This window comes from Cottoperca gobio, chromosome 8 (assembly GCF_900634415.1).
Source record: "Cottoperca gobio chromosome 8, fCotGob3.1, whole genome shotgun sequence".
NCBI classification, from domain to species: Eukaryota; Metazoa; Chordata; class Actinopteri; order Perciformes; family Bovichtidae; genus Cottoperca; species Cottoperca gobio.
In genome coordinates, this window is record NC_041362.1 from 12748002 (window position 1) to 12768918 (window position 20917).

General features: G+C 41.6%; 1 protein-coding gene across 5 annotated transcripts in view; it reads left to right on the top strand.

The window, feature by feature from the left end:
* Window positions 1–2310: 2310 nt before the first annotated feature.
* The window catches only part of cacna1aa (calcium channel, voltage-dependent, P/Q type, alpha 1A subunit, a), an 83339-nt gene continuing 64732 nt past the window's right edge, over window positions 2311–20917 (top strand). For all 5 annotated transcript variants that reach the window (XM_029437483.1, XM_029437479.1, XM_029437480.1 and 2 more), the window contains exon 1: window positions 2311–3683. In XM_029437483.1, the coding sequence (XP_029293343.1) occupies window positions 3364–3683 (320 nt within the window). In that variant the 5' untranslated portion in view covers window positions 2311–3363. The remainder of the gene's footprint in view (window positions 3684–20917) is intronic.

A 20917-nucleotide genomic window follows, 5' to 3' on the forward strand; every position in this document is an offset into this window, starting at 1 on the left:
ATGCGAGTGTGTGGCTGGGAGCGCCTATGGCAATAACTGGATATGACAGGCATGTGTGCCAGATGCTTTCAAGAGGCAGAGAGACCATGGGAGTCCAGTTGGGGCTTGGTGGTATACCACTCTGGCTAAGGGGGCATCTCTGTGACAAGCTGCAGCATGGGAGTCACCCCTCAAACTCCCCAGACATCCCTCCCCACCACACAATCCTCTTCATGCGGCTAGATGAAGGGTGCAAAGTTACTCAACCTATTGCACTGATTCTGATTCAATGTGGTACAAGCTGTGGTGCTGGTGTTGTCATTATTTTTTGTTTGTTAATGGATTAATACTTTCCTTAGTTAGACAGTTATTGTAGACTCAAGATGCTGGTGTTGTTGAGGCGCTCTCCATGGTCCTGACTCATCCAGGACATTAGGGCATTAGTGCTTATAGTGTCATGCAGTCCATTGTCCTTAAGTGAATAGCAGTAAGGTTAGCAGTATAGCACTCTTTTCCATACATACATACATACATACATACATACATACATACATACATACATACATACATACATACCTGGTTTTCTCTCTTTGGTTATTATTTAAGTTTTGTGTTCTTGCATGCCCTTGTGGTGGGGTCAGCGTCACTCTCACGTCCGGAAGCCTTGCTTAAGTGGACACAAAGCAAAACGATCCATTTCTGACATATCGAATAGACGTTTAAGGTTGTGCCGTTATTGATTGGCTTTCGCACGTGTAATGTTTCTTTCCTAATTCAATATCTTTGAGAGGTGAATTGATTATCCCAGTCATCCTTAAATCTGTATATGTATGACCATTTCCCATACACAGAGGCGGCTATTTACTGGAGTCAATCAATTAGGTCACATAATAGGTTAAAAGAATGTTGTCCTGGGATGTTGTGGACTACAGCCTTCCTCCCTTCGTACGGGGCTTAACTTAACTAGGCACCAGTACTTTGCTCACGGTGTAGTTGTGAGTGACTCATGACATTCATTGAATATTACTATCACTCTCCATGACCAGAACAATCCAATAAAATCATTCAAATCATCCTTTACAATCAAAGACAATCGGTAATCAGACTGTAACAGCATCCTTGGAGATATCAGTTTGAAACTGAAGATTTTTTACCTAATAAATGATAGGTTTGAGCACAGATTTAGTGTATCTTATAGAAATGTTACCACAAGAAGAAGAAAAAATACTGCAATTCTTATAATCTCTCAGCATTGTCTATCCATGTTGGCTGGTACTGGATGTAGTGATATGTAATTGAAATTCTTTGGTGTGTCTTTAGCGCATATGGTGGTACCTTGAACAGGGCCCAGTGTTTTGGTGGAACTATGATAAAAAGGAGAGGAGAGGAGAGGAGAGGGAGCCAGGGAAGAAGATCCTCAACTTGGTTTCGGGGAGGGAGGGAGGAGAGAGCTCTCTTCGTCCATTAATTTCCAAATGTCTGTTGCTAAGAATAGCCTCCCCCTCCACCTTCCCTAACAAACACACACAGACTCGCGCGCGCACACTTAGACGCGCATGCACTCTTTCTCACGCGCCGGTGTGCGCGCAGTCATTGTCAGCTTGGGTTGCAGCTGTATCTTTGAACAAGCTGCATGATGCCAACACCCCGCCTCTCTGTCACACACACACGGGCGCACGCATCTGGCTATAATAAGCACACTTATTAGGTCTTTATGATATACACACTTATACAGAGATGAACAGAAATAAAAAGCACAGTTGCCGATGTCACCTCACCCTCTAAGCCAACAGGCTCCTTTACGCATTATCTGAAATTGATTTGGAGTTAGTAGGCTTGAGATGTTCAGTCCAACTAGGCAGAGCTGTAGCCCGAAGCACCTTAACATAAACACGCTGCGTGGACGAGCTGCGTGCGTCATGTGCTGCGGCTGCAGAACCGATCAGGCTCTCATTATAGTTCACACAAACTGAAAGACAACGATTTCGCGCACGGTTTGAGTTATTTGATTTATAGACAGACTCCGGCCTGAATTCCAAAGAAACAGCCGGTCCCCTCCCTTTCATTTTTGTCTCCATCCATTCACCGATCCATCTATCCATCCGTCTGTCCGTCTGTCCCTCCTCCTCCCCTTGGGGCTGCTGGACGAAGAGAGAGGAGGCCGTGAGGAACGCTCTACCCTACTCCAATGAGAGAGAGAGAAAGGACGCTCTGCCAGGACATTTGGGCTTATCAGTGCGGACGAAGGTAGACTTTTCGGGGCGGGGATGGTGAGGGACTTTATCGGCACTGCTGCACCTCGAACAGCCAAACCAAGATCATGAGAGGGTGTAAGACGGCGGAGAAGCGGCCGTCATACCCTTGTCTTTGACGACGCCGTCCGTGTCTCTTTCTCAGCTTCTGGATGGCCGCGCAGGTGACGGAGAGAAGATGATGGTTGCAACGAGGGAGGATGTTATTGAATTCGTATGAGAAAATTATTTCATCTTCAGCGCTCGTCAACAATGACACCGACATTTCAAAGGAAAACGGTATTTTTCTTTCTCCTTTCTATTCGAGATTGTGCACTCTGAAATAATACGCATTATTAATAACAAATGTCACAATTGTCCTGGTCTCAAGGATTGTCAGAGCACACTGGTTAAACAACTGTAAGGTGGCGGGAGCCCCATTATTGCCACACACTGTGCCAAACATTGCGGATGTTTTTAAATAAATAAATAATTATCGCTTTTCCCTTTTCAATGCCTTTCAAGTCTTCGGAAACGCGATTGTTTCCAAAATGCCAAGTTGGACGTCACTGACAGCCATAGCTGTAGGCTGTTAATTATTTTCCGATTTATTTTCGACAATCTGATTTATTGAGGCCTGTGTAATATTAGAGGCGTTTAGATTGCCATTACACGCTGTCATGAGAGTAACGTAATAAATCGTCCAGAAAGGTGCAGGAGGCTGTGCGCTCTGATACAGGCATGAACCATGGAGAACATGAAACATTCATGTTAAGTCGCTACAGTCTCCCCATGATTTCATGTTGGGGGCGAATTCTGCTTTATACGGACATAAGAACCGACTAAGACTGAGACACACTACCCCACAGTGCAACCAGTCAGCCAACCGACCACACATTTAATTTCCTCACACCCACAATTGGCCGTTGGCAGAGACGCACAGAGAAGGAGACAGTACATGGGCGTCCTCGTCTGCTAAAAACAGCATATAACTGCTCGCCGGGTGCAGGTGTTCAGCATAAGCTTACAAGACAACCCGTTGTGCATATGAGACGTTCCAATCCAGATGGGATGTAATGTTGTGTGGCTGCACAGCTGAGCATTGGTCTCCTTCTCCGCTGCTTCGTGAAGATTGGCTTTCGGTGTCCAGAGAATGGCGCGGTTCGGAGATGAGGTACCGGCCAGGTATGGTGGAGGGCCCGGCGGAGGGGGCCCTGGTGGCCGAGGTGGTAGCAGGCAAGGAGGACCCCACGGACACGGTCATGGCCACGGCCACGGACATGGCCACGGTCCACCCGGAGGGCCCGGGGGCCAGAGAGTGTACAAGCAGTCTATGGCGCAGAGAGCCCGGACTATGGCCCTCTATAACCCCATCCCTGTGCGCCAGAACTGTTTCACTGTCAACCGCTCGCTGTTCATTTTCAGTGAGGATAACTTCGTCAGAAAATACGCCAAAAAGATCACCGAATGGCCATATCCTTTACCTGGTACAGTGAGTGAAAGCTGCTACTGTAGGCCCTGCTCGAGGATCAGGTAGGCCTAATGTGCAGACAGTGTCTGATGGTTGTTTTCTTATTCCATGAGTTAAAGGCTTTCAGTTAAGTCATCATAACAAAGGTGTAAATGCATCAGTGCATGCCCATGTGAGGTAGGCTACAGGAAGTGACAGAGAGAATGCTGGACATGTAATTTATAGTTAATTAAAAGGAGGGGGGCATGAACCAGCGGCTCCTTTTATGAGGCTGTTGATCACCATCAATCACATTTGTTAGTAATTTCATGTCACAGTCGCGAGGGATGCTTGATATACGCTTCCTGTGTGTGTGTGTGTGTGTGTGTGTGTGTGTGTGTGTGTGTGTGTGTGTGTGTGTGTGTGTGTGTGTGTGTGTGTGTCTGAGTGTGTGGTGGTGGTAGTGGTTTGGGGGGAAGGGGGGTCTAGGGGGCGCTGCTGGTTGCTGATGTCAGCATGTGCAGTATTGGCCTAGCTCTGCTATAGAAAAACAGGAGAGAGAAGGGGGGAGGGGAGGAAAGAGAGAGAGAGAGAGAGAGAGAGAGAGAGAGAGAGAGAGAGAGAGAGAGAGAGAGAGAGAGAGAGAGAGAGAGAGAGAGAGAGAGAGAGAGAGAGAGAGAGAGAGAGAGAGAGAGAGAGAGGAAAATAAGCATCCACAGTGTGTGTGTATCCTTGCATGTACAAGCTCCCATATCAGCATGATGCAGGTGTCTTGAGAGAGAGAGAGAGAGAGAGAGAGAGAGAGAGAGAGAGTATAGTAGGCTATTAACTTGACACAGTATTTAATTTGTCCCCCCATTTTGAGCCACCTCTTAATCACACAAGCTGCAGGTGTCACTGTAAGAATGTGCCACCATTTCAAACTGTGTGTGTGCGCATGTATACTACAACCAATAAGTGTGACAGTGTTAAATTTCAAGAAATTCCCTGCATTTCCATCTTTCATGAAACCAGCACTTATTGCACCATTCGGGGGGAGAAATTGAAAGTGATTTAAGCATTTCCATTTGCAGGATTTGTGTATGTCTGTTTGAATGGATGCAAATGTGGAAGTAAGTTTCTATGTGAGTGTTAATGACAAGAGGGGAAATTGGAGTAATGATTGTATTGATCCATGCTGATGCTTGATCCGTGACATAATTACACACACTAATTGGGCTGCTCTGGTAAAATGCAGGAGCTACTTATAGGGCCTCTGAATCATGTCTATTCACCATCTAAATGACAGACGTGTGTGTTAGTGAGAGAGAGCGAGTGTGTGCAGGAAATCTGATGTTGTATATTCATAGAGTTCCTTTCCAAAATACTATACAGCAATTGAATAACTCTAGAAGACCTATAAGATTACTATGCAGTCTTGAAGTAGTGCATTTATTTTGACATTTACAATGTTTTCAAATGGTGGATTACTTACTTTTGGACAAAACATTTTGGGATTGAGGTGTCATTGTGGTTATTAGGTGGTCTCCTGGTGATTTGAATCCAACATGCAAGACAGTATGGAATGCAGAATGAAACTATAGATTTCCTCGTTAGAGTTAAAGTTCAAACGACTCTCTTGTGAGTGGCAAGTTGCGATAGACCTTTTTTTAAAGAGGACATTTTGACATGTCGGAAAAGCCAATGTGTAAATAATAAAATTAGTGATGGACTGAATTCCATTTAGCTGCTTCAGTTTTAGGGACTTGTTAATGTGCATGCTGGCTCCCTGTCACACTGTCACAGCTTACTGCGACACATGAATAAATTGGAGCCATCGTTAATGTTATTAGTAGCACCTGTGCTTTTCCTACTATGACAAGTAGTCTGCTGTGAAAAAAGGCCTATGCCTCACTGCACAAACTGTCATATAGCTGATCCCAGATGGCTTTAAATCTTTCCTTTTTTCCCCATCAGCATATTTGGCAGCATAGGAAATGTCCATAGCCTTATGATGTTGGGTCTGGTGAAGACATGAAAGCCCAAAGAATAGAGCTGAACTACCATACATGGAAATATATTAACTTCTTTGTGTGAAGAATAATTGTAAACATTAACAGAAGCTGTACAATGTGTGTTGTATAGTGCAAGCTGTGATATGAACGCAATTATACAATTCTTAGGTTAAACTAATCTTTAAATAGCTCAAGGTGTTGAGCTGTGAGTATGTATTAGTTCATTTCAAGATCTCTGAGAGCGAATGCCACATGACACAGATGAAGTTGCTAATTTTTAATAATATTTAACATCTCTGCTGACATCAGTGAGTCTGCTTGGTTTCTTGGACCTTTACGATTGGTCTCTGATGGTCTAGAAAGCAGCTGTTGAGGAGGGTTTCACATTATCTATATGTGTTTTCTGAATTCGCTATAATGTATCTATTCTGAATATTTCACGCCTTTCAGGTACACAGTCTGGACACCAACGTAGAGGTGTATGATACAATAACATGCACGCCAGTGTGATCTAATGTAATCCAACACAATAGCTTTGCAATAACTCCTAACTTTGTGAAGCTTATGATGTTCAATATTTGCTGAGACTGTGTCAGGGTGTTATTGATTCAATTTATCTGTAATTTCTGAAGCTGTGCTTTGTGGTGTTGTTGTTTATTGGATTGTAATAAATTGTGAGGTGTAGCTCGTACAGCATTTCATCCCCCCCCACCAGGGAATACATTCACGTTATACTGTCCATTCTCTGTATAACGTGCTCTATTGTGGCCAATCTTGAGTACGTTTGAGATACAGATGATGTTATTGTGTGGCTTAATGTGGGGAAACTAACCAAGCTGAGGCTAGAGGGAACACAATGGGTTTCATAATGAAATGCTATTTTGAGATTTTCATAACCTCCTTCAATCGATATTTCAAACCCACAGCATCTTTTGAAACTCTTCCCAGTAAAGGTCTCGTTAATAACCAGATATTAAATCACCCATTTTTTTTGTTAAGGATTTAGTTATATCTGCCTGATTCATGTTTAATTGTCCGTTAAATAATTAGTTCCTACTAAATTACCTAATGTGCTAAAGCTTGAGATGGTTGAGGTAGTCACTCTGCAGAAGGTGGTGTGGTGACAATCCCCATATCAATCATAAATTCATCTCAGATAACTCCTGACCCCACTGTGGTGTCAATGTGATCGGTTTCTCATCAGTTGATGTGTTTTCAGGCAACTGGTTCTGGAAAATTAATATTTGACTGAGTGAATGTAGACCTCAATTGATTATCATTGGCGGTATTAATCTCAATCTAATAGATCGTCTTTTATCTATTTTAACAAATGCCATGTGTCAACATTGCCAGCAAATACTCCTGACAGTGGCACCCAGTAGTTTCAGTTAGGATATCCTCACCGACAGACTATAAAAACTGCATTTGAACCCCCATCCTTTTGTCATTCTGGGGTCAAAGAGGGGCTTTCTGTCCAAATCCAACCACAACTGGTCCACTTTAGCAATCTCCCCACCACAGATACTGGATTACCATAAATGAAAGATGTGTATTTTATGTGCTTTCCTATTGGAATTTATTTTTATATCAGGCTCATATCAGCAAATTTTGAACATTAGTTGACCCAAAACAGGATAAGGGTCAAAATAGGACATCCCTAATAAGACAAGATTTTCTTCTCAGTGGTAATTCAGAATCTGCCACCTGTCCTCTGACTGTCCAATGTCAGGATTAAAGTAAATGTTATTGTATGACAGAATGACGAAAAGGCTTCAGGAATATAAGTGGTATAGTTCATTAAAATATAGAGAAGGACTCTGATTCATTCATTAAAACCTGCAGCCAACAGAAGTGTTACTCTATGCATGTTGAGTCAACTGACTGATGTTTCACTTAATAGAGAATTGAAACAGCTTTTTGATTCTCCAGATGTATGAGTCTCAGTGGATTCACTATTCAGCAGAATTATGACCTGCGGCTTTATTTAGTTGTGAACTGAGTATGGACCCATGGGAATACCATATAAATAACTACTCTCTCACATCCACATTTAGAGTAACACCCTAAAGTCTGTTATTCTAATTCTAATTAAACAACCAAATATCTGTCTACACCTATTTGAAACAAGTGGTGGTTAAATAGTGCCTTATTAAATACAATCAATACCAACATTTATCTTTCAAAGCGATTTTGATTAACATACTGAACTAGTCACATCATTTCCTTTTTGTTAAGGATTACTGCTTGCATTAGTATACAGGTACTTCAACATAATTTAATTACATTTACAGAAATATTACCATGCAATAAACCTTATTACATTTTAAAACATTTTAATTTCCATATCTGTGTTATTTCAGAGGAGGAAAACAGCTGGAGTGACATTTTAAGAAAACAAGATCACTATGCGGAGTTATTAATCTGCAGCCATTATAGGTGGCTGCAGATTATTCCAGCACCCTTAATGTTATTATTTGATACTCAGAATCGCCACCGACAAGTGTTTGGTAATTTACGGCAACCCTATTTGCGTGCTCTTCCGTCCTTCACGAACGTCTTCAGCCTGTGCGTGCGTGAGCCGACACTCTGACGTACAATGAATAGCTGCTCACCTTCAAAACATCTTCTTTCCGAAGAAAACCCCCCTTTGTAAGAAATGTGTTACTCTACTGTGCCCAACACTGCCTGAAACCGGCAAATAACAAAACATTTTGCAACCGTTTCAAAAACCTTGCCGGTGGCACCACAAACGTCGTGAGTAATTTACCAAGGCGACGTTTTGGCAATATGTTCGGCAAGAGCAGTCAACAAACAGTGAGTAACGCTAACGTTAGCATCTAGGGCTACTTCAAAACTACCCTATAAGCTATTTTTTCTCTATCAATGGCAGTAAGAGACCAATTGGTTTTATTAACCAGGATATGTGCCTATATACAACTATTGAAAATGTCAAACTTACCTCCTGACGCTGGAACTAAGGGAACTAACCGTTAAAACAATACCCAGCCTGCAACATTTCACTTAGAAATTCCTCCACATTGGAGACTAGCTTAAACGTGATCCAGTGTATCACTGTTTAAGCTATGGTTTTGGTATGGGACATTTCTGATTTAAAATGTAAACAATTATAATGTATATTTATTATATGGTCACTACCACAACATCCAATACACTTAAATTCATATACAAATACAAAATCAAAGCCTATTAACTCACAGCCGAGAAGATATTGAAGCAGTTGTTTTATCAGACGGTTGACCATAGATACATATCAAATCACCTGAGAAGAGAACATAACTATTGCACAGGGTACTGTATTAGTCTAAAGCATAAATTGTGATTGTGCTATTGTCCTTTTAATGTGCTCAGCAGTAACATATCATGTTGCATGCTGGGGAAAGTTTAACCTAATCCTAGCTCATCCTATAGAAATTAAATCCCCATTGGGTGTCCCACTGACCTGTGACTCGAAATGCCCATTTGACGTTTTCAAATCCATATCAAGAGTTAATATAAACCATGCAACGCTACAAATGGGTTTTTTATGTATTCACTTGTTTGTTTCTGAGTAGATATGTATTAAGTGTCAGCTAAGTTCATAATGTGCATATCTGCAAGACACGCATTTTAGCACCCGTAATCATGAACACGCAAACAAACACATGCATTGTCACCCCCACACACATAAAATACACACACCATATGGTGTTGCCTGCGTCATCAGCGTACACTTAAGTGTGTTTTCCTGTGCTGTTGTAATTGGAGAGGAAGTCAATACATGTTCTAGCTATCTATAGTTACGAGCTCGATATGAAATGCAATATAAGTAACGTGTTCATAATCATAAGATGTTGAGTTAGAAAAGTTGTTTTCTAGTTCTATTCTGTGGACTATATAAACTATGTTAAATCAGCAAAATATATGAGCTTGCCATGCTTACTGTACATGTCATGAGCTTTGTGTTTACTTGCTTGTATTCTGTGTGTGCTTGTGAGTAAGTCGTAGTGCCTTTATCTCCTAGTTCCATATCTGATCCTATACGACCCAGAATCAATGACCGATCAAATCACCATTCAAGACTAGGTTTAATCTCAGCTGTATCGCTGAGCAGTAACCGCCCTCTTCTCTATCTTAAATGTAAAATACATTTCATAAAACCCATTAGTTTGGCACACTAGTATCAAGATCATAGATTTGATTCCATTACAGTAAGTTGTGTTTTTGCAAATTTGCCATTGTGTTAACCACATGCACATCACTTTCATCTAACCAGAGGATGCTAACTATACACTAGTAATAGTGCTACTAAAGTATATGAAGATGTGTCAATCATACAGGATTTCTAGTATTTTAGTGTAAGTACATTTGGATTGACTGAGTTTTCCTACACTTCCTGACGAATGCAGATTGGTGTAATGCGTGTTGTATGTGCTACTTACTGATTGTGTCAACAAATTGCCCAGAGGCCAGCTCTCAAATATGTTTCAGCTCTGAGTCAGTAGCAGTCATATTTTCCCATATGTAGTGTACCTGACAAGGCCAGCATGGAGACTATTCAGGTTTCTTATTTCCTTCGCAATAATGTGAGTCAGACAAACATAGCTAGGGTATACACTGTATAAGTGATTAAGAGAGACAGACGGGGAGAAAGTGAGACACACACAGGAACACAGAGAGAGGGACCTGGGTGTTTTTGGGTGGATGTGGAGAGTCAGTGATCTACATTCACTGCAGAATCTAAATTATTTATTGGCCTTTCTCCAGCTTGCAACTGTCAGCTGATAACTACACAGACTTAACATCAGCTTAGTTTGTGTGTGTGTGTGTGTGTGTCTGTGTGTGTGTCTGTGTGTGTGTCTGTGTGTGTGCAGGAGTTTGTGTGTTTGAATGCATATATGCTTCTACATTTGTTTACAAGTCCATCACAGTCTGTGGGTCAGTCATTCTTATGCTGCCTATTTTTTTCTCTCTTTCATTTGGAAAACATACACACACACACACACACACATGCACTCTTACAGTATCTTTATCAGGCCAGCCGAAAAGTAACAGGAGAAAATAACGCTTTTTAGGAGCGATTCACTGCTCGTTGCTCGTACGTTGCGCGTTTCTCCAGTTTACGCAAACACCTGATTGTTAAGAAAGTTTCCAGCGTTATCATGCAGCGTACAGTATGTGTGTTTGTGTTTCTATGTTGCCACAATGTTAACATAACGTGTCAGATATTAGTTAAGGGGTTAAATGCACTAAGTAAAGGGTAGTTCTCTGTGGGATAAAATGAGCTTTTATAAAGCGGAGCGAAGATGTGAGAGAGATGAGGTAAAAAGCTGTGCCTGCTCTGCTACTAATATGCAGCTGGAGTAGAGATACAGAACAATGAGAAGGACTAAGGAGTGACAGAAGTAAAGAAAGGAGGGGGGAAGTCAGTAAGACAGAAACATTATAGAGAGGGGTAGACTAATGAGAAACAATGGAGAGAGAGAGAGAGAGAGAGAGAGAGAGAGAGAGAGAGAGACTCTCAAACTGCCTGTCTGCATATAAATCATTTAACACAAAGTGGTGCAGAGTCATACACTCAGGGTTGGCCAGCTACACTGCAGCCAGAGCACACACAAACTTGTTTTTGTCACTTAGACTAGACAGACATTGCATTGACCTCAATCATAACCCTAAACTCACAGTGTGAGTGTTACAGTGAGTCTTTGCTAATGCCCCCCACCCCAGACACAAACACGCTTTTTTTACTGTATTTTTTCTCTCCTCCTTTCTCTTTCCTTCTCTCTATTCACTCTCTCTTTGACTGATAGGAAGTGAAGTTTTGTCATCTCGTCTCACGTTTCACTACCTGTACTTTTTGTCTTTCACTCAAAGCCGATCCATCATTCTTTCTTTTTCTCTCTCCTGCCGCTGCTGCTCCACTGCATCTTGTTCTCTCTCTAATTGCCCGCTTCCGCCTTTTGCGATGCTAATTTAAAGCATTTGTTTTGAAGTTTTGGGGATACTTTGCAGAACATTCTGACAGCTGCAAGTCTTGTTTAGTTTAGTTTGCTCATATCTGTTGGCAATGAGAAGTGCGTCTGTGTTATGATGACTGTGTGTATGTATGTGTGTCTGTGTCTGTGTCCCCCTTTGGGCTCAATCTGCCTACCTCATACCTTTGACTGGTAATAAATGTGTGAATTGATCTGTATCCTGAGTCCCTAAGGGCAGACTCGGCACTGGGGTTTGCATGAGTACACACACACACACACACACATACGCACACTACACGATCACACAACTAGAAACAAAATTGAGCCTATAATTTTTTGCACACTTGGACAATACATTTTATTATTGTCATTATGTGTTTTTCAGAGGCTTCTTTCGCGGAAGATATTTTAACTTGTCACAGTAGGAAAAGCAAAGGTGTAAATAATGATGGCTGAATTCCATTTAGCTTTGATTTCAGGTTCCCTGGCATCGTGCATGCTGGATCACGGTCACTCTCAGTGGAACACTTGAATAGAACAGACATTATTAGTGTTATTAGTAACACTTGTGCTTTTCCTACTATGACAAGTCAAAATGTCTGCGACTAGAAAAGCCTATGTGTAGCAATGGCCCTGTTCAGACCTGCTATTAACATGAGTCTTTGGTGATCCAATCACAAGTGAGTGGACAGTTCTGACTACAGATGTGAATGCACCCAAGACACATTGAGATTAATCACTCCGACAGTTCTCTTAGCAGTGTGTACGCGACTGTGTCTTTGGATACATTGAAGGACCGCCTATTCAACTGACGTCCTATGCGTAGGCGGCAGCAAGCGTCACTGGCTTTGTCCACGACCGTAGCTCTGTGTGGCCGTTTCTGTATTTTTAAACATTAGTATTTTGAAAGTATTTCTCATGTCAAAGAAACCAGGAGAGTGAATTGTGTCATACTGTCGGTGATGCGTCTTGTGTTTTTGTTCCGGTGCACTGCACAGATGTGACACCCGGCCCCCCCGCTCTTATCCCTAGCTCTTCGGAGCTCTGTCCGCTGCAGTTGCCTGCAAGGCGGCAGTGTTGGCGGCAAGGAAGTCCCCGGTGACCGTCAGTAAGCAATAACCTTATACACCAACACACCAATAACAAAAACTATTTTCATTATGTATTGTGCGAAGGGAAATGCTGTACATGTTTATTTACATGTAGAGCGGGATAATGAGATCCAGTCACGAGTGGACACTCAAGACGAACGTGGAGACGCCTTCAAATGCCAGGTGTGAACTGACGAACTTAAAGCTGTCCACTTGTGATCACAACAGACACATGTTAATACCAGGTCTGAACAGCGCCGTCGTCTTCCAACCTGATCAATCATTCAATATTTTAAGAATAAAAGACATCTGGTAATTTAATAGAAAATAAATGACCCATTTTCCATTTAAACAGCAGCATCTTTACTACATATCTTCACTTTGTTATATTGCTCTTCGGCAGAGCATTGTTTTACTTTTACCTTGTCTGGGTGTGTGTATGTTTCGCTGCACTTGTGCGTGTGTGTCTGTTTGTGTGTGTTTTTCTGAAATATATCTGTCTGTCCTCCCACAGTGTTCATACATAGAGCTGCAGGAACACTGAGGTCATTCTAGAAAGTGAGGAATCTACAGCTCTCTCTTTCTTCCTGTTGATCTTTTATTCACATTTTTCAAAATTGCGCAGAACGTGCAGTGTTTTGACCAGCAGAATGTCTCTAAGACAGCCTGGTTTTATGGCTAATTTTAGCAAATTAATAAACATAAATGTTTAGCCACTGGAAGCACAGGTGGAGGAACTGTTCGCCAACAGAAACTGAAAAGGACAGCCTACACTCTTCTGAGATTGTAAATTGATCCTCAGAAATCTGATGGATGCATCGTGCTAGCTGTTTTTTGATATACTGCAGATGGGTGCCCTTGTAACATATATGGCAATTGAGAAATGGAAGCAAAATCAATATGGAAACATGCTGCTGTGTTGCAACTAGGGCATAAATTACAATAGAAATATTGGTCTCATTAGCTGTTGACTTACTTATAATACATAAAACCTGACAGGCAATTGTTATGATGCCAGGAATAAACTTTGTTAGTCTTTAATGGTCAAATTATATGAAGACCTATTAGAAAATCTGACAGCTACACATCTTGTAATTACTTCTTGAACTGTTGGCAACAGATCTGTATGCACATGTACGTACATTGAATAGAAGATCAGATTCACATACTTTTTCATTTTCTTTGTCTCTCTCTCTCTCTCTCCCTCCTTTCCCTCTGCATTTTTCTCAATCTGGTTTCTCTTAGCTGTGCATTCTGGCTCTGTTGAATAATTCAGTTTCAGTTGCTGGCTAGTTTGGACGTGTTTGCGTTATGTGTGTGTCTTTGAGAATGTGTGTGTGTGTGTGTGTGTGTGTGTGTGTGTGTGTGTGTGTGTGTGTGTGTGTGTGCGCACAGGGGTGCAGTGACGTGGGGCAGAGCTATTTTTGGGATTCGGATACGTGGAGAGAGAGAAAAATAGAGAGAAGGAGAGAGTCTGTGATGGATTGATTTTTTCATGCCTGTGTTCTTTAGTCACGTGCTGCGGCGGTTACTAGACAAACCCTGCTGGAAACCTGCACTCTACCTGCAGGGCGTGCTGGCACACACACTTACATGTACACGTACACTTTGGCAGTGAAAAGCAGGGAAAGTGCACAGAGTTAAATCAGCAAGTATTGTCGGTTATATAAACACACGTTCATAATAACAAACCTGCACATCCTTCCTGAACATACAGCTTATGTAAAAAAAAAAACATGTCACATGCTACACTGATACTGTACACACAGCCCACGGCACACACACCACCGTCAGCATCTTGTACAAAGTGACAACTCGGCGATATGTGGGTGGTTTGGGAGAGGCAGTGGCAGGGGTGAGATAGAGACGCAACATATGCCATACGGAATAAAAAGGAAGTAGAAATAGGGGACTGTAAAGACCATACACACTAATTGATGCTAAATCAGACTGAAAGAGGCTAAGAAGGGCTAAACTGGCCTTCAGGCACTCCCATTTGTTTGGCAACGCAGTCAAACATGGTGCCAAAGTGGGATAACTGTAGAATCATTGCATTTTCTTTATCACAGAGGCTAACCCTAACCCATGGTTCAGATTTGATGTTGGACAGTGTTTTTTGATCCCCTGTGTGCTTCTGGTCACAGTGTTCAATGCAACAACTAAAATCACAGGTTTTAGTTTTGGAGGAGTATTGTCCCATGTGACAACGCTTTTGAGTAGAGGCCATTTTCCTGCTCTGGAGGGCCTCCACTGCCAAACTGTAGGGAAACTCAATCAAAGTGAATTACTGCATATCCTCATTCTGGGATGAATATATATGAAATGATATAGCAATTGCTACTTACAATGTAGGCTCCATTAAGTATTGTGGGTTTTAAGATTCCTGGCTAAAGCTGGGAAAGGCAATAACTTATATCCATTCATCATGTTTTACATGAGAACGTTTCTAAATGAGAAAAGGCAAAGGCTATATTTGATATATGAAGAGAAACCTTTAACTGCGATTCTATTTCAAATGTACGATGCAGGAATAAAATGAGGCGCTTCAGCCGTGTCTCTTATCTTTTATGGCTGCTGATTATCAAAATAATTAGATGGGTCTCAACCACAGTGCTTAATCCCATTCATTTTATCAAATCAGTGCTTCTGAGGGAAAAGTGACAAGAAAATGAAGTAATCATTTGAGCTGTTCCGCCAGTGCTCTGCTGCATAATGTAACAGGACGGAGCGGGAGAGAGAAAGAGGAAGGGAGGGGAAAGGAGTGAGGGATATGAAGAAACTGACAGAGAAAAAAAGGAGTGGCCGCTAACTTAAAAACAACTCAAAACATTAACATGCAACAAAAGCAAAGTACATTCATAAAATATATTATATGTGCTATACCTAAAACACCTGAAGTAGCTCCTTGATATCGCACACAAACACACAGGGATAGAAACGGTATAGAAGGATACTAGCAGCCAAGGTGATTATTTCCGTCCTTGTGGCGCCATTAGTTTTCATATTTTCAAAGCCAGACTCGTCACTCTGAAGTTAACTTTATAAAATATAGATTTGTCCTTTTCCTGATCCTTTTTATTTCTTGACAAACATTGTCAAGTGAATGTCTCCCAGTAAACAAATAACAAGTGTGGTTTATCAGAAATAAAATGAGAAGGTAGTGAGAAAGGAAGAAATGGTTTTATTAATAGGGAGGCTGGCACCTTCCCAAAGGGTAGCAGCTGGTCTGGACTCTATTGGCAGACAAGTGGAGTGTAGGGAAGTCAAGTCTAGTGTTGGTGTATGTGTGTACAGTACATGTATGAAAATGTGTGCTTGAATGGCAATATGGCACGTGCATGGGGTGGAGAGCGGCAGCGCTGTGGAGGCTATTAAGGGGGTCGACATTTGTTCTGTTATGTGTATGTGTGTGTGTGTTTTCATACATGTGTGTACTTTACTGGCAGATTAAAGGATTTCCAATTGTGAGACACAAGTTTGATTTAAAAATAAGAAAAGCATATGTTCATGTGGTGGTGCAAAAATGTGTGAAGAGTGTCAATATATGGAAGCATGTGAGGGCTGCGGGGATTTTATACAGTACCGCGTGTCAGTGGCATACATACATACATACATACATACTGTATGTGACAGTATGATGTGTAGCCCACCCACTCTCTTCCTTTTATTCCCCCTCCCTTTATATATATGTGTGTGTGTTCTGCCACTAACCTACTTTCGACAGAGCATACACGCCGCTCAGAAGAAGAAAATACCGCAATACTCTCACACCCCTCTGTCATTCTCTCGCTTTATCCCTCATTCAGCACTCCTATGCTCTTCGTCTCTGTCCTTCTTTCCTCCTCACTGTTGTTTTCCTCCCTCTGCTACGTCCCCCCACCACCCTTCTCTCGCTTTTATTCCTCACCACTCACTCTTTTCAATCATGTCTGTGCCCACGGGACAGTTTCTTTATTTCTATCTCTATTTCTCTCTTTCTTACTCTCCTCTCTCTTTCATTTAGCCTTCCATATATTTCCCTCCTATCCAACCTTTTTTCTTTTTTTTTCTTCTCCTCATCCGCTCTCTCTAGCTGTCCTCATGCGTTTGCTGACACCACATCTCATTCGATATTGAATGGAGATGGCATGATAGAGATAGGGATGATTGATGGGTGGACTCAGTGAGAGAAAGGTGGAATGAGGAGAGCAAGAAAGATGCAAGAAACTGGTGGGGAGACAGAAACAAGTGGGAAAAGAGCTGAGAGGAAGGAAAATGAGAAAGAGACTGAAGAATGTAAGAGGAGATGGGAGAAATAGAGAGTAGGCTTAACAGAGCAGGTATAGAGAGAAATATATCAGTGAGAAACAGGCAGGAGCTTTACTGAGAAATGGAGAAGGTAGAAGAGAGCGTGAACATGAAGACTTTATGGAGCTGTGATGGACAAGGTGAAGAAAAGGCCATGGAAATGTGCGTATGTATGTATGTATGTATGTATGTATGTATGTATGTATGTATGCATGTATGCGTGCGTGCGTCATTTGGCTCCAGTGGTGTACTTTTGAGGCCCTCACTTTTTTTGGCGAGACATCTCCGTCTACGACCTACTACTGTCCCCTTTACAGTGTATACACACACACACACAGGTAAAAAGCAAGCATATGCAAAACCAGAGGTAGAGCGAGAAACACGGTGGAAGAAAAAGAGAGAGAGAGAGAGACTGAGGACAAAGAAAACATTAGAAAGATGGAGGTTGGGGGAATGGCAAGAGAGCATTATTTTCTCATGTCTTTCTTCCTCTCTTTCTCCCTCACCCCCGATTCTTCCCTTGCTTTTAACTCTGTCATGTTGCTATATATAGCCATTGAGGAAGAAGGAAGAGGAGATTCATTATTGAATGGTTTATGGCAGAATGTGAGTCATTTATTCATACTCTGAATTTGTATATGTGTGTGTGTGTGTGCAGGGGCATCTTTAAAGTGGCTATCGACAACTTCTCAACTCTTCCCCCACACATTCCATGTGATATAATTGTTGTTGCCGTTGTCGCAAAGACAACTGGATCACTTTCCGTTTGCCTCAAACCAACTACTAGCTACAAATTTTATTCAGACCGTCAGGGGAAAAAGTAAGAAATATATTCAATATATTATTATATTGTAATTCATATGTTATATTGTAATTCATTACTCAGAGTAAATGCAGTCCACGTCTCTTGTGCCAGCAGCACAGGAAGTCTCCATCGCTGCATCTGACTCAACCATTACGTTTTATGCAAATTAATGCATGATGGTGTCATCAATATGCAAATTAGGTCATATGGCAGCTTTTAGCGACTTTTGGAGCTAGTGCTACATTCATTGAAAAATAGTTGGCAATACAGCACAGCACACGCTGCATTTATTTTTCCGACAATTACTCCGGTCGTTCCTACTTTCCGCCATGTCCGCTACTCGAGATCGTACCTCCAAAGAACTTACATTGCTACTCTTTGGGGTTAGCTAACGATAGCTACCGGGGAAAACAAAAGTGTTTTCCTCATTCTGTTTTGGTTGATGTACTTCGTTTGTGCCATAAATTGAGTCTTAATTTCCCCCGGAGATCGTACCTGGTTGCAGACAGAATTGCATACTGAAAGTGACGTATAGGGGACCAATCTAAAATTCTATAGCTATTATATTGTGCAATCAACATTTTTTTCATAATGATAAGTTGAACTTGTACATTGCCACTCAAGGATACTTGTGCCTCTGAATATTTCACTCTCCCATATACACACACACAACCACACACACACACACACACACACACACACACACACACACACACACACACACACACGCGCATACTGCCAGTGCAAATAGGGAGCAAATCATGTGGCACCTTGAAACATAATACAGGGACAAAATGATCATCATACACATCGAACAGTCATGATGAGCATTTCTAATGCACAACATACACACACATTTGTCCCTTTGTCCCTGTGTTTCTATATCAGTCTCTCTTCTTCTCTCTTCCCATCTCCTTGCTCCTCGTTTTCTCTTTCTCCTTCTCTTGCTTTCCCATTTTCAGGCAACTACGCCCTTCCTTCTCCCAGACCAACACATATGCATATACACACTATATATACATGTACGCACACTCAAAGTTATACACGCGCATTGCTGAGGGGCAGGGAGGCTAATTGAGTGGTGCCCTGGGTGTTCTAGTAATGTGTGCGTGTGAGTAAAGAGCGTTAAAACAGATGATCACACGCTCACACACACACACATTTTGTGGGTTTTGTCCAGGCTATATCAGCTTTTCAATTCCCCTAATCATGACTGCAGAAAACAAACAAACAAATACATACTGAGATCTACACTCTCACACACACACACACACACACACACACACGCGCACACACACGCACACACAGGCATGTAACATATATGGTTCACACATGCACACATATGATGTATGGTTCCATAAATAGTCTCTTCTTCCTTTCTGGTTCTTTGCCGTTTAATTTTTCCCCTCCCCCCACTACCATGGGAATGGCTGCTCCCAAAGGAAGCAGGCGAGTAGGAAAAAGGTGAAGAAGAGGAGAAAGACTAGAATAGAGTAGAATAGAATAGGAAAAGAGTGGATTTATTTAAGTGGCTGGGAAGAACAGTCACAATGTGTATTCCTACTTTATTTGCTGTAGATATCCAATATGTACATATATTCGTAATATTATAAGTCAAACTCCTCTTTTTTCCCCATATTCTCATGTGTCTCTTTATCTTGGTCTATCTGTTCCTCCCTCTTCCTTTTCTCTTGTTCACTCATTAATCTCCTTCACACATTTGCTCTCGCATTCTTTTTCTCGGCCACTGTCTCACTCCACTCGCTCTCTCTTCTCTTTTAAATGTAACTATTCATCTTGTGACCTTAACGAGACTGGGGGATTGATTTAAGAAGACACCACGTGTGTGTGTGTGTGTGTGTGTGTGTGTGTGTGTGTGTGTGTGTGTGTGTGTGTGTGTGTGGTTGTGTGAGCTGGAGAGAGAGAGAGAGATTGTGACAAACACAATTAGATGTACAATGACACACTCCCTCTTTCTTTTTATTTGTCTCTCTCTTTCTCTCTCCCTCTCTGAACTAGCCCTTGGATGTTATGTACATAGAGCCAAACGGTGATGTCACAGTAAATCTCACTCAGTGTCCAGGCACGCTATTACACACTAACACTTTAATATAGCCTGCGTCTGTTCGTGTGTGTGTTTGTTTTTTTTTTTTTTGTCTGTGTGGGTGGTGTGTTACCAGAACATACACTTAGCATATTTAACTGACTCATAATGATGGCTTGTGGGTCTGTGTATGTGTGTGTGTGTTTGTGTGTGTAAACAGGCGGCAATAGCAGTGAGAGGCCAGACGTCGGTCCATTTGAGCTAAAGGCCTGCTGTCTGTCTGACTCACTTACACTCGCGTTCGAATTACATGCATATGACCTTAAATCTGACCTTTAACATGAGAGTGGTGACATTATGTTAATTGTTGGGGATTTTTGTCACTTCATTTAGAGTTTTAGAGTCTGACTCGCCACATATGTTTGTGCTGTAAGGAAATAACACTTGATAACTATCCTCAGTGAGGAGCTGTGTTTTATTTGATATTGGTGTTGCAAATATGTCTCATATTTTTGGGTGCTTTTAATGTCCTGTCTCCAGGGCACATGTTCTGCTGTATTTAAGTTGTCATTATTAAATCTACCTTCTGGCTTTCTGGTTACTAAGGAATAGTTGATAGAAACTCCTCAGTCCTTGTAATGTTGACAAAACTGCAATTGAAGCAGCACAATCATAGCCCTGTCTGTTTTGCACCCTCACAGAAGTACTGACTAATTAAAAAAAAAACATTGATTAACTTTCACTGAATTTAGACAATTGTAATCCATTTCTAAACATTACAGCGTAGTAGTGAATCTATATTGCAGATCTGTGTCATCTCTTCTTGAGAAATTCACTGGATGTGAGATTGTTTACAGTAATGACTTATGTGCATGCTAATTTATAACCCTGACTGCCAGCAGGCCTTTTCAAGCAAGTACTATTGTTATGATGCAAACAGACATGTGAAGACAGGTACAGCGGCTGAATAATCTTTACTCGAGACTAATATATTGGAAAGTTAGAAAGATTACGCACATTATACAATGACTATGCACAAAAAAATGTGAAGCTGTATTTGAATC